Below are 17834 nucleotides of genomic sequence, written 5' to 3' on the forward strand. Positions count from 1 at the left end.
ACACTGACCTGACTAACTGATTGACTAGCATGTTCAGCCGGTCCGAGATATGAAATGTGATTAGTAGATCTAAGAATGCACTGAGAAAGGTCTTCCCGAAATTCAATCAGGAACAGTAGTAGTTATTGGTACTTTATATTAGAATCGGTTGGCAATAAAAATAATGTTCATATATCTGTAGATTCTTAACTTAGAAAAGATTCATTGGTACACTTTCTTATTCAAATACGTAGGTACCTTAAGCGTTTGTTTGACCAAAGACGCCGAAAATATAATTATTTAAATTAATAATTAGAATAGAATAGAATAGAATAGATTTATTTTCAAAATTGGATACAAGGTATCACTTATTGACGTCACATAACTTAAATCTAATTATAACTACTACCGCTTCCAAAGCGCATGTGCAGAAGAAGCGGCGGAACAAACTACACTGCAGCATTTTCACCGAACGTTCTTTCACTAACGCAACTCTCACACACTTAAAAATAAAATAAACTTAGGTAAAACATAGCACCCTTCTTATATGAATGTTGTGCAAAATTATGAAAACCCTCCTACAGAATCCATTAATAATTTTGACGTTTCAAACTTATCCGGTTTTCTATAAAGTACAGAAGATCTCAAGTCCACTTATCTTTGAAATAATAAATCAAAACAAAAGTTTCCTTCAGCAACCAAGTGACGCTTATATTAGGCCGATGTTATATTGCATGAGAGACAGCGATTTCTATCAAAATAAATTATGATTACGTTTCAGTTTTAAAATGGTTTTCTACGAATTAATAATATCTAATTAGACATTAAAATAAACTTGAAGCAAGTAAAAATCCAAAAAAAAGTAACAAGATTACTCATTAGCAAATCCTATTAAAAATATCTTTTAAGAAGCCAAGTCTCGCATCTCAGTTTTCATACCGTAAAACGTTATGTGACCTTTTTGTCTTAAGTTATTACGTAAGCCAAAGCTTTATTCAGAGTAAACGCTACCTCTCGTGTTGTAAATGCATCCTTTCAAGTAAAAATAAGGGTGCATTCATTCAGTGGGGTTCCGTACATTAACTAAGCCATCAATTATCATCTTTCCGTTTCGTTATTTTCAAACTTTTATTATTTTCAGTCGTAAAAATCACTTTACAAAAAAATATTGAAGTGGGTGTATTAATCCATTTATTACAAGCCTTTGCTTGGAGGATTAGTCAGTGTAATTTGTCCCGTATATATTAATTTATTTTCGTTGGTACTGTTTTCGATTCAATACAACTAGCTTTTGGGAAACTAAAAATGGTGTTTAAATACAACAGTCTGTCTCAATCTCATAAAACAAATTTGTTCAACGAATATGTTCTTCCAGTCTACGAAACCTGGTCACTAACAGGAAAATTGGTATTAAAGGTTACCCATAAAGCCATATAACTGAACATGGCCTTTCACTATTTTTGAGACTGTTGGCTCTGCCTACCTCGCATTGGATATAGACGTGATTATATGTATATATGCACACCAAGTAACCAAATCACAACAAAAAACATAAAAACATTTCTACATATCGGAAACATGAACCAAATCAAATATTTAAGACCGCATCGTATGAATAAAATAAGTATTTATATTGTATCTTGGAATCACGACTAGAAAATATAGATAATAGTGAACCTTAGAACCTAGTTCTTTAGGGTCATAATTGTAATATATATGCATGTTTTCCACGTACCCTAGCTATGTTGGGAAATGTTATTTCAAACGTCAAAGCTTTTATAGCCATTCAATAACATACAATCCTCTGAGACCATGAAAAAAGGCATATAAATAACAGAATAAACCGAATAAGGGTGGGTGCACACGTCAAATAAAGTTTAGCTTTAGAATCAATCAATATTAAACCTGCCTAGACTGGGATTTTTTTAGGCAATGAGCTAGCAACCAGACTGTATCTGAATCGAAATTTCTGATCTCTTAAAATCTAATTTCAAGAGGGACGCCCGACTAACCTTCGCAGCCGTTGCACAGACAGACAGACAGATCCTGCAGTCTCGCAAGACTGATAGGCCACGTTCAGCTGTTAGGCGAAATAATGAAATTGAGATGCAAATAGGTTGCTAGGCCATCGACGCTAAAAGAATCCCAAGTTTATAAGCCTATCCCTTGGTCGCCTTTTATGACATGCATGGGAAAGAGACGTAGAGGGCATATTATTTAAAAAAAAAATGTTTTGAAGTAACAGACAACTTAAAGAGGTTCTAAAAATCAAGAATAACAACTATTTTTAAGTATCCGATCTTCTTTCCATTACTTTCCTCCCACTTTTAACACAAACTAGCCTTTACTCGCTCGCCACTACGAAATTAGCGCCACCTACCCGAGCGAATTTAGCGCCGCCTACAAAAGAATACAGGTTTTTCGCAAAACCCACGGAGACTATAGTTTTTACCGTGATGAAGTACCTAAGCTATGTCCATTCCCAGACTCTTAATATATATATATACATATATGTCTGTACGCAGAATTTCAAGAAGCTGGATTAAGTAGATAACACTTAAAAACAACAAACCAAACTTACATTCCCATTTATAGTATTATTTAGAATAATATTGGTCTAATCGATTTGTCTCAAATGTGGTAACGCCCTAATCTTTCTATCTATATCCTCTTTGACCTCCTTCGAGGTCAAAGGGTTCTCGACAAGTCACGTAGAATCTACCCAATTTTGTCTGTAACTAATCTAAATCTAAGATAAATGAAAGTTGTTACTGATTTTATGAAATTCCCAATACCTATGGGTATAGTTAATGAAAAGTACTTCTATCTGACTAGCTGTTGCACGTGACTTCGTTCGCCGTGTAAGTTCACTGACGTAACCTTCTGTGAGGGGCGGGGAGATTTTTTTTTTCACATGCATGCTTTTAGTCACGTCTATATCCCTTGCGGAGTAGATGGAGCTAACAGTCTCCAAAAGACCGAAAGGCCACGTTTAGGTGTATGGCCTCATGATGGAATTGAGATTCGAATAGTGACAATTTGCTAACCAATCGCCTAAAAGAAGAACCTTAAATTTATTACCTTATCCCTTAATCGCTTATCGCTTGGTAACCCATCAACTAAAAAAAGAATTCTAAGTTTAAAAGCATATCCCGTAAGTTTACTCGCCTCTTAGTTAGCCTAACACACGTGACAAAACTGCATTAAAATCAGAGCAATAGTTTTCGCATGATGGGAGTACATACATACAGATAGAAATTAAAAAAAATCATATTTTTGCCTTCTGTCGGTCTAATACAGATGCCATACGCGTCTGGAGAAGACAGGCAGAATAAGTACCTACATTTAATCCCGGTTAAAACTATAATTTACAGGTGGCGCTAAATTCGCGACCGATGCTGCGTGCAAAAGCTAGCAAGATGTAATGAGAGCGAAAGAGACGGAATCACCTTTTTGTGTACGGGAATTTAAAATTCCTGACATAACATAACTTTACAGCTCAACTAACTATTGGTAGTTTTTCGTCCAAAAACGACCGTGTGGCAAAATGCCAACTCGCGACTTGGACAGACACCCAGGTCCCAGACAGTTGTTTTTTGTTATGCGCCGAACGCCACGCTCCCCGTTTTAAGGTAAAATCAAATCTGAAAAAGTTATGGACCGTTTATACATGAACATTTCTTTGAAAATCAGATATCAATGTGACAAATTATTTAAAAAAAAAGTTAATGCCTTTAACTATTTATAAAAAAGAATGAAAAAAAGATGATTACAAACTAAAAATTAAATTTACAAATTGTACAGTCACTGCATGCATAGCATCAACTTGGGATGCCTTTATATTGGCGTTTGACCACTACACGACCGCAGCATGAAAGCCGCCAGAACGTTTACTGTCTCGTTTCACGTCCTAATAAAAAGCGAAACAACAATAGTTTTTCGCGCGATAAAAACTTTTTGCGTGCTATGCTACGGCAGCATGAATGATAATGTATTGAATGCTGTCGTTTGCTCGTCACATTTATTTCTATGCCAATATTAGGTACCTACTTTGAGTACCTTACCTAACCTTAAAAGCTTGTCCTTACCTTAAAAGTGGCGCCTTTAGTTTAAAGATATATTCATTTGCCTTACATTACATATTAGCACTCATATTGTTTTGATTAAGTCTTATTTTTACACTTAGTAACTCCCGTCTGATCTCCGCTAATATTGCAGAACACCGAATCCCTATTGGACCGTGATCATCAAGTTGCCTGAATGTGCAGATTTCTTGAATGTGGAAGAAGCGAAAGAAAGGTTAGAAAGGAAGTAGAAATATGAATCTGGCTACCTGTGGTATCTGTGGTTGTATGTATGTATGTTATCCATCATGAGCGTCGAAGCAAACCAGTAATTCATTAGTACATCCGAGGTTGGATATGAATCTGTCACGCTTTCTGGCCTTTAACCGTTCGACCTCCGACGCTTTTCTTCTTTCAATATAACGAATTTCAAATCTCCCACACCGGGATTCGAATCCAATATATCAGTACACCTATGCGTGTTGCGTGGGGTGAAACTACATTTATCAGACTGGGTCGATACGACCGGCGGGCACGATGCGTCCACCGTGGCGGGCATAGGGTTGGCTATCCGGCTCGAGAGACCATGATATTCTGAATTTTGATTAGGTGATATTTATCAATGCACTGCTAGATCACTGAATTAATTTTGTTGAAATTTAGCATAGAGATGATCATAGTGAACAGTTTACGCATCCTCAATGCTCTTCTATACTTATATTATAAACCTGAAGAGTTTGTTTGTTTGTTTGTTTGAACGCGCTAATCTCAGGAACTACTGGTTCGAATTGAAAAATTCTTTTTGTGTTGAATAGATCATTTATCGAGGAATGCTTTAGGCTATATAACATCACGCTGCAACTATTAGGAGCGAAGAAATAATGGAAAATGTGAAAAAAAAAGGGGGAAATTATTCCTCCCTGCCCAAAATAACTATTCCACGCGGACAAAGTCGCGGGCACAGCTAGAAATTAGATATATGCGCTGCCATTTTGAAGAAACTACAAAAAAGCAGAAACATAATTTTAGGCGATGGGCTAGCAACCTATCACCGTCTCAATTCCATCATCGAGCCCTCCAGCTGAACCTTTCAGCTTTTTATAGACTGCTAGCTGTCTAGGTAAACCCCGTAAGGGATATAGACGCGATGTACCTAATGTTTGTTACGGTTCGAAAATGTGAATTTATCGCTGAAGGCAACCCTGCCAGATATATTCAAACTTTTTTGCCAAACGCACAGAAATAAATCACGCACCGATGATATCTGAGGCGCTGAAAAACTTCAGTTAAAAAAGTTTCTCTACCTCAGCTGCCTCTGTAGGAAAGGGTATTTATCGAGTACCTACACCAGAAAATACTAAGAATAAGGTTTGGACTGACGATTTTATCCTAAAGTGTATTTTAACATTCTTCAATCAATCAATCAATTTATTTATTTGTTCTCATTATCGACATTTGAATTATACACGACTTTAGATGTGGTAAATACAGTACAATTGAAATTAAAGAAATCAGATGATTATGTACATCATACAATTTTGATATTGCGTCTCAATTCTGAATTCGACAGTTTTTAGAATTTTTGCCAAGAAACTGTTGAAGATCGGTAGTTATAACTGAGTGGTTAAGGTCTCTTACTAAAAAGCTTAACTATTCTCAGATTCAAATCTCAGTAGAGCTATGTGCAAATGACTCTTTTTGGAGTTCCTACTTAAATGAGATTGAAGTAACGCTCCTACGGTGAAGGAAAACATAGTGAGGTAAAAATTTATAACGTTAAGGTTTATTTCAATCTTCATACAATTACGTTTTTATCCCCTATGGGGTAGGCAGAGCCAATGGTCTCGTAAATAAAATATCACGTTCAGCTGTATGGCTAAATGATGGAATTGATATTCAAATAGTGACAGTTTTCTAACCAATCGCCTTAAAGAAGAACCTTAAATTTATAACCTTATCCCTTAATCACTTTTAGGAAAAAAAATGCAGTCTTTCCGTTCTAAAGTGCTGAGAACCACACGTCACCTGGACACTTTGTTCCGTATAGAGTAGAAAACAAGAAAAGTCGGGGCTGTAACTAGATGTGTTAACGTATAAGATCTGATGGGTATCCAAATACGTTTGGTCTCCGGCGGGACCCTAAAGAGGTTTACCCAAGCTTCCTCCGCCGTAACACAAAACAGTTAGAGTATAAACATGAAGCTTCAATGAAATAATTTTTGTTAGGGCTCCAGACTCTGCTTATCATTTTGATTCAGCTTGATTGAGTTCGGTCGAAATTTAAAATTTAAACACGTAGGTTTCTCGATTTTCTTTATGTAACCTTACTATTGTACCTATTGCTACAAGAGATAAGTGTAGATACGATTGCCGTTTAACATGTAATTCGCACAGATAACACAAAAATAAATGGCAAGTATTGCTGCCTATTACAAAAAAAAACTATACTTTTGATTTTTTTTACATCCTACACAAAAATATTAATAACAGAACTTAATTTAGTGTTAACGCTCGATAACTCACATATCGATTAACTACCGATAGTTGAGTAAAAGCAATAGTATCGATAACTCAGTTTATTTATTTATTTATTTATTTAAACTTTATTGCACAAAAAACAAAAATGTACAAAAGGCGGACTTAATGCCGTTTGGCATTCTCTACCAGTCAACCAGCTGACCAAACAGAAAAAACCTTTTGGTTGGTGGTGCGATAAAGTGCACATGCATACTGACAAAATACATTTATTACAAAAAAAAAATGCGTAAATACATACAAGATATACATACATAATATACACTATAAATACAGTACACTATAAATCAGTTACAGTTAATATTATTAACACGCAACAATTGCAGCTGAATATTGCAATTACTATTGAAATTATTGATTATTTCCGTGGTCAACTATAGATAATGCTATATTTATTTATTTATTTAAACTTCATTGCACAGAATACAAAATAGCACAATTGGTGGACTTAATGCTAAAAGCATTATCTACCAGTCAACCATTGGGTCTGACAGAGAACTTTATGTGGGGTCAAATTAAATAAATATATTTATACCTACACAAAATATAAAATAAAATAATATATAGAAAAAAAATCGGAAGCTTTACCTCTGTATCTTTTGTTTTGTGGTGCAAGTAACTTAGGATCCACGAATTATTAAGCTAAAATCAAGTTAAACTCGGGATATGTACAGCATCTATTTATACTCGTATATTACATTAATGAAGTCTACTAGGATGAAGAGCTTATGTTTATAATGCTAAATTTAAGTATGAAACAGAAAAAATAATTAAGTATAAAGCATAAAAAGTATTTAACATAGTAAACGTAGAAAAAGACTAACGTCTGGCCTCCGCAAACTTTACAAAAGAACCTAACCATTATTGTATCAGAGTTACACATCCAGTTTGATGTGCAGTCTTATTTCTTACCATGTTTTCCTCGCCGTAAGAGCAAATGTGTGCCGTGTGTTTCCCGGCACCAATACAAAAATGAATAGGACCACTCCATTTCTTTCCCATGGATGTCGTAAAAGGCGACTATGGGATAGGCTTACAAACTTGGGATTCTTTTTTAGGCGATAGGCTAGCAACCTGTCTCTATTTGAATCTCAATTCTATCATTAAGCCAAATAGCTGAACGTGGTCATTCAGTCTTTTCATGACTGTTGGCTCTGTCTACCCCGCAAGGGACATAGACGTGACCATATGTATGTAAAAGCAAATGCGTATGAAACATAATCTCAGTTCAAAAAAACATTAAAGGTTAAAACCCATTACTGCATAACACCGTTCCGTTGCACCGTTATTACGCCTGTAACAATCGTACAAAAGGCGCCAGGAAACGGAACTCGTATATAACCAGCTCTTTGGGTCCAGGGTTCCACATTTACATACATTCCTTGCTACGTTAGTGCGGGAAGTCATACTTACTGGCTGGAAAATTGACTTCGTTAATTTTTTGCCTGAACAGAAAAACATTTATACAGGGTGTCTGGTAAATCGCGTTACATATATAAGGACAGAGTGTTTAATACTGAAATGTTGAATGTGGGTTGAAATAAATGGAGAAAATCTGCACATAAGATTGATAAATTACTGAACTTGTATTATAAGGACTCATTGACATAAATATACTTACATTAAATTACAGAACTCGGATGATCTTTAAGTTATTATAATGTTCTAAAGTAAAAGTGTTAAAAAACCAAACGTTCACGCGATGTATTCTTTTTCTCATAATATTTTATAGTAGCCAGTTCTAACCTATTTATTTATTGCAAAGAGGTTGACTATGTATTTTCAAACACATAGTAAATCATGAACATGCTATACTTTGTAAAATATAAAATCAACTATATACTCACTATTTTAATTAATATATTCATATCAGCATACAACCTGTGACTACCTCTAAATGTCACTTCCATCATTTTAATATTTTCAGCTAAACGCTAAGGAAGCTATTTTCATGACGAAATTAGGGCACCTATAAAGCGTTAGGTATATTCCACGTTTTGCGAAAGCCTCTAAGCTACCGGTAAACAATTGTCTGGACATGATGCCTCCGCCGGGCCCTGGTAGAAGGGGCAGGCCGAAGAAACCCTGGCTTGACGTCGTTAAAGATTATATGCGTGCCAATAGTTTGAAAAATGAAGACCAAAGACTGGACAAAGTGCGAAAGACAAATGTTGGAAAGCGGACCCCAGACTCGATGGCAGAGGGTGCAACTGGGAATGCGCAAAAGATGAGAGAGATTTAATCCCAATTTTTTATTTATTTTTTTATTTTCACTGTAAAATATGTGTATTGACGATTATGTAATGTAATAAACATTATTTACTTCATAAACAATTTGATTTCAAAATAAGGCGAGCTATTATAATAATAATTGTTTCCAAGAAAATTATCAGAAGGTTATTTGAATGAAAAGTCGATTTAATTGAGCGTGATTCAGTTCTAGATATTATTGTGTTTTTCAGTATTCCCTCGATTGCTTTAAGGCCTGAAGTTAATAGGGCAAATATTTGTAAGGTCAAGGTTAGGTCTTATGAAGGTCAAATAATCTTACTTTTACGTATTTATTCCAGACAATCCTTACTTATCCCTTACGGATATTGCGAATGTGTTTGTAAGGATGTGTGAATGTGTTACTTTTTTAAAAATATACTGGATGTATTTTGATAAAATTTTGCACACGAATAGAATATTACTTAATAGATAAAATACCATTTATTGCACATAAAACCGATACAATAAATTTATCTTAAACTTATGTTAAGGTAATGTAAAAAAGGCGGCCTTATCGCTTATGCAATCTTTTCCAGGCAACCACAAAAACATTTCGTGAGAGAGAATTTGGTCAGAGTTAGTAATAGAATAAATCGAAAAAAATGCTACCTACAGCAATAACATTTATGGTACTTTTTATTTAGAAATAGACGGTGATTAATAACCTTTCTTTACCACGCTCGTCAGATTTACGCAATGAGAATTCCTATCATCTGCCGGCTTTATCCGTATGGTCAGAACTCATGGTCCGCTATTCCATCTTTATCATAATGGGTATATAATATAATAAATCACCCAATATTTTCAACTCTCAGTGTAAACACAGCCTTACAACGCGCGCTTTGCGATTATCCTCTTTCAAATTCACGCGTCACTGACTACGCACTCCTGCCTAATTTAATTTTATTAAAACATCCATTCAATAACGACTTACTACTCTAAGACAACGGCATTGAGATTACATTCGCTAATCAAAATTATCATCTCAAATTAATATCGAATAGGTCAAAAACAGAGACGTCTTTGTTATACGCAGTTTAGAAATTCTGAAGAGTGACTGGTTTTCTGGTGAAGATATTTGGTTTGATTCTGAGATTGTGCAATTAGAAAGATGTAGACTTTACCTGGTCCCTCCAGAGAATACATGTTTATTTATTTATTACCAACGTATTTGTAGCGGGTGCGATGGTTCAAGGCTTGTACATATGGTCTAATCCGTGAAATCTTTGCTTGCGCGATTTGGACTCTTCGCTGTTATTGGCTGATAGCGTCGCGTTATTGGTTGTAATGACTTATGTCGTAGAGATGTCTTCACGTATTTATTTATATTTTAGACGAAAGCTAAGTAACTAGAAATGATACAAAGAAATAACCACAGAAAGCCAATTAAAAGTCTTCACATGTAGAAAAGGCTATGACTTTTGAATTACACACATAGTGTAAACTAACACTGCTGTAACATAGCAGTGTGAATTACATTCCATCTCTTTCCTATGTAAGTATTGTAAGATGCAACGAAGGTTTCTATTTTTAACATATGAAAATAATAACGTTCTAAGGGGGGGTAAGTTTTTAAATTCAATACTTTTATGATGAAGATAGTAAGGAAATTGCTAGCAGTCTGTCACTAACTGAACATCTTAACTCCATTATTAGGCCATCCCGCTGAACATGAGAACGTGACCTTCGAGCCTTTTCGATGGCTCTGTCTGTACCATACCTTACCTTAACAGCCTTTAAAATCTACTGCTGGACTAAAGCCTGCCCAGGTGGATGACTCCAATGGGGAGATTTTACCCATAGTCTTGGTAGGCGGGTCGATGGCCGAAGTGTATTTATTCTAGCCTATGTTGACATATCAGCTCCCTCCTTAATTCCTTAATCGCTTCTTATGATACGCAAGGGAGAATATTGGGTAGTGCTATTCTACTCTGCCGGCGCCATACTTCTTATAAAATGATGTTGATGTACTATAATATTCGCAAACTTGTTATAATATGTAAAGGTTAATTCATAAAAATAAAACAAAATACACATTTTTATGTAGTTTAATTCAGTATACCATGTCCATAAACACGTTGCGATGAATATTATGGATCCTGTACATTCAATATCAAAGTAACAAATAAAATGTATATTAATCAATGTAAATATATATATTATTATGATCTATTTATGTATTTGGCACCGAGAAACGACACTTGTTGTGTCGTGTGGACGCTAATCACGAAAACTTACAATGATTCATACTGTGATGATGTTTGTGGTACAATCAATACTTTGATTCCAATGATAGGGTTGCATGTTTTTCTAGTAGAAAAAAATTGTGTGTGCATCTATTATTCTCGTTTCTTGTTAAAGTCAACTAAGGTTTGAGACTAACACTGGTGAATAAAAAATGGAAGAAACCTATACATATAAACATATAACAAATATCAGATTATAATTCAAAAATCTATGTCAAGCCAATTTAGCATGAACGACCATTCGATTATAGTTTTAATGATAATCTTTCCGCCCATATTCTACATGAAACAGCGTGCGAAAATAGCACATTTTTTTTGATATAAGAATACCAAAACATACCCGGGTACTGATGGAAAGCCAGGCTTCTTCTTAACTTAGAACAGCGATTTTTAACAAATAAAATTGTTTTTGAAGAAACAATACTGTACCATAAAACATGGAAAATGGTAGCGATGTTATAACGTATGATAATCAAAGTATTGACAGTAACAAAGTTACAATATCAAATCTAAAATTTAGAGGCGGGGGTCGCGGCTACGGCGCATCTAAGTGACTCTAAATTCGATAATCTTTCTACACTCAATAGTAAAGAAATGAACGAATGATAGAAAATATTTCAGGATCTAGAAATTGACTGATTAATTGAGTATGAATTATACCGAAATGTTATAACTTTTTCGAGCAAAATAAGGAAACATTGAATTTAAAAGCAACTTTATGTGCTGGCAGCATTTACGAAAATTACTTTGAAAGTTAAAAAAAGAATCGAAATATTTCTTACCATTCGCTGACATGTGGGGGGAAGTGAAAAGGAAAGTAGATTGATTTATCTAATATCATTTGATGATAATGCCATGAAGAGTGAAAAATTCGGGCTTTTACACACTGACGGTAGTAAATCTGAAAAGATAGTCAGAAAAGATGTTTGTCCATTTTATCTCTATAATTTTGTTAACAATCGCCAGTATGATGAGCCCCTAAGGGAAGGGTCTACACCTTAACTATCTATGGAGAATTCCGCATGGACGGATCATTCCGTTTCTTCCAGGTACATCAACGAAATTATTTTCATATACAATTTTCCGAAAAATCATTACACAATTGACCACCCTTACATATACAAAAATACATCTCACTACATCTAAGTTAATGGTTAATGATTACAACTGGGATAGATGGACAGCCTTCAATGACAGTTATTGGTAACTATTTTTGAAGACTATGAGAATTGGGGGAGTCATTAGTTTACTCGAAGCGACTCCCATCTGACCTCCGCAACCCTTGCAAGTAAACCTAGCCCGTATTGGATCGATCATGGTAACACCATCCAGATGCTTGAATGTGCAGGTTCCTCCCGATGTTTTCCCTCACCGTAAAAGCATCAGTCGGACTGTCGGTCCATAATGTCAATACTCAATAGCTTATTTGTATCCGTAATGTATAAAACAGGTCTTATTCTATATGATTGTAACAATTATGGACCCTTTTGCAACAAAGTGGAAAGATAATGTCGGATAGTGTATCCCGAAGCATAGCGATGCAACCAGGAACACACGAAGTGAGAGATTTGATGTGCTATTTCTATGACAATACTTTTATCTGTTCTGCTGTTCCATCTATTCCCAGTCTTATTGATGATTTAACACCCGCGACGCGCCCAGCCTCAGATGATATCACAATTCTTAACAACAACAGACCAAATGTCGTATGTTTGCGTTACCTAAATCGTACAGAAACTTGCTTTTTTATTTAGATTGTTTATATAATACTTTTAATATTTTTCTAAACATTTTGATCTGGGAATCATTTGATGGGAATGTGATATGAAAGGCGATATAGTTACAAGAATAGAAAAGGGTTTGCAAAAGATCAGGTCAAGAGTACCCGAAATCCCGAGTTTACAGGAAGAGGGTTATGAATGTGGATTAAGCAAAATAAGTATGCAGATATCGTGGCAAGTGAAAAGATGTAGTCTCTGTCATCCCCTCCAGGAAGAAGGCGAGATTTTATGTATGTAGTTTGATCTTAAGCTAGATCAAACTTCATTTTCAAAAAACCAACCTCATAGAACATGACCGGTAAAACGTTGGTTGTAACAAAAATTAGACTTGAATTGCCTTATACGTTGGCATAAAAGTTAATTCGGAGAATTTATGTGTTGTTAATGATAATGGAATCTGTAGGATAGCAATAACCAACGTTACTATTTGTTTTGCGATAAATTCATGATTTGATAAAACATCATTCAAAATTAATTTCACTTCAAGGGTTACGCAAACGTACGACCACTACGTTCCTATAAAATCGTAATTACCATGACAAATTAACAGAAAAAAAATAAAATCAAAAAGAAAACTAACCATTGGTAACATCAACATGAAAACACGAGATAAAAATTTACGCTTACCTATAAGATTGTTGCAAAAATTGTGTTAGCAAATATCGTTCATATAAAATGTCGCTCGGTCTACACGAGCGTCTAAAATTGACATCGAAATTTACATGATTTAGTTTAAGCTATGATACATAATGTGTTATACTTTATTTATTAAGAATTTGACATCTATATAAAATATATGCTAGCTTGGACTTTGACTGAACTGTTCACGTCTGGACATTCCAACATCGATTCATTATTGCTCACTTTCGAAGTTTTTATCTTCTCCGTGTTCTTCATTCTGTATCATTCGAGTTACAATTATTTTCTTTCTGATTCTTTATAGTACCTTCTTTGTGTACTATCTGTATCTTTTCAGTTTAAAACAGTTATGTAATCTCATTCAGTTGAAACTTCAGCTCTTAACCAAACTTTTTCTACTTTTCATACATTTTTACTTTAATGATATTTAAATTCAAATTATTTTTTCCAATGCTTACATATATTTTGTCCAAAAATAAACACTTCAGTCAATTGCTATTAAAACTAGCACTGACATTCATACAACTTTCAATTTTTATTATATAATGCTAATTTTCAATTGGTGTTCACATTACACAAATTTTTCACTTATTCGAATACACTATGAAATTAAAATTGAATTTTAATCCAATATAATTAAAATCTATTTTAAAATATCAACAATTTGGCACGTTCGCTTCCTGTTTTTATATACTTGCTTAAATAAGGGTTAACAATTAAAAAGGGTCAAGGAGAAACAATAAAATAGAACAAGAAAATGTTCGCTGCAGTAATTTAATGAAAATTTAATATCACGCCCTTGAGTATGATACAAGCTTAAAAATAGATAATGTAGATAATGATACCCATTAAATATTTCAAGAGGTTAAAGGTCATCCTTCTCAGTCAACTCATGTTAATAATTAATTTGATAAAATATATCGCTTATTGAAGAAACAGAAAAAAATTGCTATAAGAATAAACTAATTAAAAAAAAAGCTGGCTCTTATTAAAATCATAACTCAGATGTAAGATAAAAATATTACTGAAAATGATCCTAAAGATGTAACTGCAGCGAACTATTATAGTATAGAGATAGGTATACTAGAGTGACAAATACGGTATACTACAAGACTAAAGATAGGTATTAGACAGAAGGTACAATGTACCGCTTATAAACCTAACAGCACTACGGGTATTCGTGAACGCTCCGCAACATTGAAAAATTCATCCGTTTCATCCACTTTTAAATTGAAATTAACTAATTTCAAATTTTCATACACTTTCAAAGTGTTGATCTTTGAATTTCACCGTTTAATTTTTACGATTTCAATATCGTTGAATTTTTCTTTTTGGATGTTAACATTTTCAATAGTGTCAGCCAACTTACAAGTTTATTGGTTTCCCCTTTTGTTTCAAGATTTTCAGCTTATCCATCTTTATATTCAACGAATTATTTTTCAATTTCATCAACATTGACCCTTCATTTTACACCACCATCATCAACTGCGCAAGCGTTCACTATAGGATTATGAAAACCGTTGCTCTAAAGATTTCTACCGTTGATAGAAATCAAAAAGTCTTACAAATTCACGGTCGTAACACCTTTCAACGTAGGAGCAGGATTAGTAACAACGGTGTAACAGCTGGTCTTAAAGACGTGGCGCTGTCGTGTAATGCTCTTACTGTATGTCTCGCTGGCGCTGGGGAGGGGGGAGGCGCTCGGCGGGGGAACACTGCTACTGCGCCTGCGCCGGCGGCTGCGGCTACGCACCAGACCTAGGAATGGGGAAAGGAAAGAGAACGTATAGATAACAACAAGCAAAGTACTGTAAAATTGCTCAAGACTATAAGTATGTTCGCTCGCATTAACCATAATTATATGGAAAGTAATTTTAAAAATTCATATTCATAGAAAGTAGAATAATTATCAATTTTCCATGGCCATATTAGAGACACAACTATTAAAAAATATAATAAGGGACATAAATACATGTGTTTCTTTTATAACTATTACTATTTTCTTGTTTCTAACTAAAACTGTGTGGTTTTCGGCACCATTACAAAAAAGAATAGGACCACTCCATCTCTTTCCCATGGATGTCGTAAAAGGCGACTAGGCCTTTTACGACATCCATGGGAAAGAGGAATCGCCTAAAACTGGAATTCCAAGTTTATAAAACTTGGAATTCCAGTTTTAGGCGATGGGCTAGCAACCTGTCACTATTTGAATCTCAATTCTACTCGTATCATTAAGCCAAATAGCTGAACGTGACCATTCAGTCTTTTCAAGACTGTTGGCTCTGTCTACCTCGCAAGGGATATAGACGTGACCATATGTATGTATGTATTTTCTTGTTACTGTACTGTGTAAATTTCTATGCAATAAAGACATTACAAACAAACAAACTAAATATCAACTGTCCCTTCTAAGTTCGTAATACACCACAATCTATATCACACAACAAATTTCTACAGATATACCAACCTCGTCTGGCTCAACAACATGTAGGACCGCTCGCCAGCAATGCTGTGCCAGGTCGGGCGTGAGAGATGCTCTGATGGCCACTCCTGAACGGAGCCACATAACCCTGACTCCTCGGCCGCAAGCCCCACATTCAAGACGCCAGCCTCCTGCAGCTGGTTCGGCGCTAAGAGCTGTCGCAGTGGCGCCACCTATATCATTTTTAAATATGTTAAGGAAACAAGATATAAATGTCAAGAGTGAAACAACTTGGAAGAAGAGAGTGATGAATGTGGATGAAGCGAAAAAAATTATGCAGGGCTCGTGACAACTGTAAAGTTGCAGTCTCTGCCTGTACTTACGAGAAAGTCGCGAGATATTTATAAGTATAATAAAAATATGATGTCTCTTAGTTTTTGTGTTTATCTGCTATATTGAAGACCTCGCCATTCAACTTCGACCACGTTCTATTATTTTCTAAACATGTTAAAAACATGATCTCATTTTTCATTATCATCTGCTGGTATTAATTGCACTTCAAAAGCTCGTATAATTGTATATTTTACAATTTGAGAAAACGTTTAGAAAAAACATTACTGTCGACTATCCGCCCCACCTTATCTTCATTTAACTGTACCAGATAAAAGGATTTTATTTTGCCGTCGATAAAATATACCGTTTTATTTCTACACATACAATTTCTCACGATGTTTTCCATCAGTTTCTTTATGACATCATAAAACTTATACGCCTAAAGTAGTGATGAAAATCCAAACGCCGTGGAATAACAACAATTTTTTCTTGTGACCTATTCCGTGTGATAATCAATCACTGTTCTAGGAACATTACGGCGTTATTAAGTTTATCCATCTTGTTCTCACGTAAACACTCCTTCATAACATGTTATTGTTATCATGCTGTACAATATCTTCAATCATTCGTTATTGTGTATTCTTTTGTTTAAAATAATGAGTTAGATACGTGTACAAATATTTTTAGCTGTTACAGGAATCTATTTAAAATTTCAAATTCAATTCACAATCACATGAAATACCCAGACATAATTTCCTTTTGTTTACTTTCAACATAATAAGCTGAGTTCCTCTTTAATAAATAATTGGAGAAAATCAAGTACTTATATTGTATGAGTACGATAACATTATAATTCTGCTACAATATAGTGGCAGCAGGAGCAACTGGCACCATGCAAAGACGAGAGAGATATAGTTAAAAGAGTTTAACTTCACTCATATTTAACTTATCTCATAATATTCATATATTTAAGTAAAAAATTAAAATATTCATCATAGCCGCTTTGAATTATTTTTTACACACACTTGTATCATTCTGGTCGCAAACTTGTAAACTAAATAACTAGAATTCAGTTGTTGGTTTTCACCTGTAACTCTTAATGTGATCCTCTTTAGTTCTCGCAAACGCTTCAGATCGGGTGCGCGTGCTCCAATGCATCTGTATTCTCCACCTTCTTGGTACAACGCGTCCTTTATACCTACAGAAACATAGTTATAATTTAAAGAAGGCTTAATTGAATCATTCATTTTGTTTTACAAAGCTAGCTTAAACGTAGCGCATAGGTATCCCTCAGGGTTATATATTTGAACTTTCATTAACTTTTATTTTTCTTCACCCTCGATTGTTTCATTAACACTTTTCAATTTGCCAGTGTTATGTTTTAAATTATAGGCATGATAAAAATACATATTGCGAATGATTTTTTTATAAATAAATGGTTGTAACCTAAAATGTGGTTGAATAAGTAAGTAATTTCTATCTTAATGTTTAAATCAATTTGTAAAACGTTTAATAAAAGAAATCTCGAAAACAAAATTGCGTTTATGTAATTCTTCACTATTTG

General features: G+C 34.6%; 1 protein-coding gene across 1 annotated transcript in view; it reads right to left on the reverse strand.

Moving 5' to 3' along the window:
* Positions 1–14521: 14521 nt before the first annotated feature.
* LOC106130394 (uncharacterized) overlaps positions 14522–17834 on the reverse strand; it is a 71533-nt gene continuing 68220 nt past the window's right edge. The window contains exons 14-16 of the mRNA XM_060952053.1: positions 17358–17468; positions 15983–16170; positions 14522–15273 (exon numbers count right to left, since the gene is read on the reverse strand). Coding sequence (XP_060808036.1) covers positions 15103–15273; positions 15983–16170; positions 17358–17468 — 470 coding nt within the window. The 3' untranslated portion in view covers positions 14522–15102. The remainder of the gene's footprint in view (positions 15274–15982; positions 16171–17357; positions 17469–17834) is intronic.

Source organism: Amyelois transitella, chromosome 27, assembly GCF_032362555.1.
Source record: "Amyelois transitella isolate CPQ chromosome 27, ilAmyTran1.1, whole genome shotgun sequence".
NCBI lineage: Eukaryota > Metazoa > Arthropoda > Insecta > Lepidoptera > Pyralidae > Amyelois > Amyelois transitella.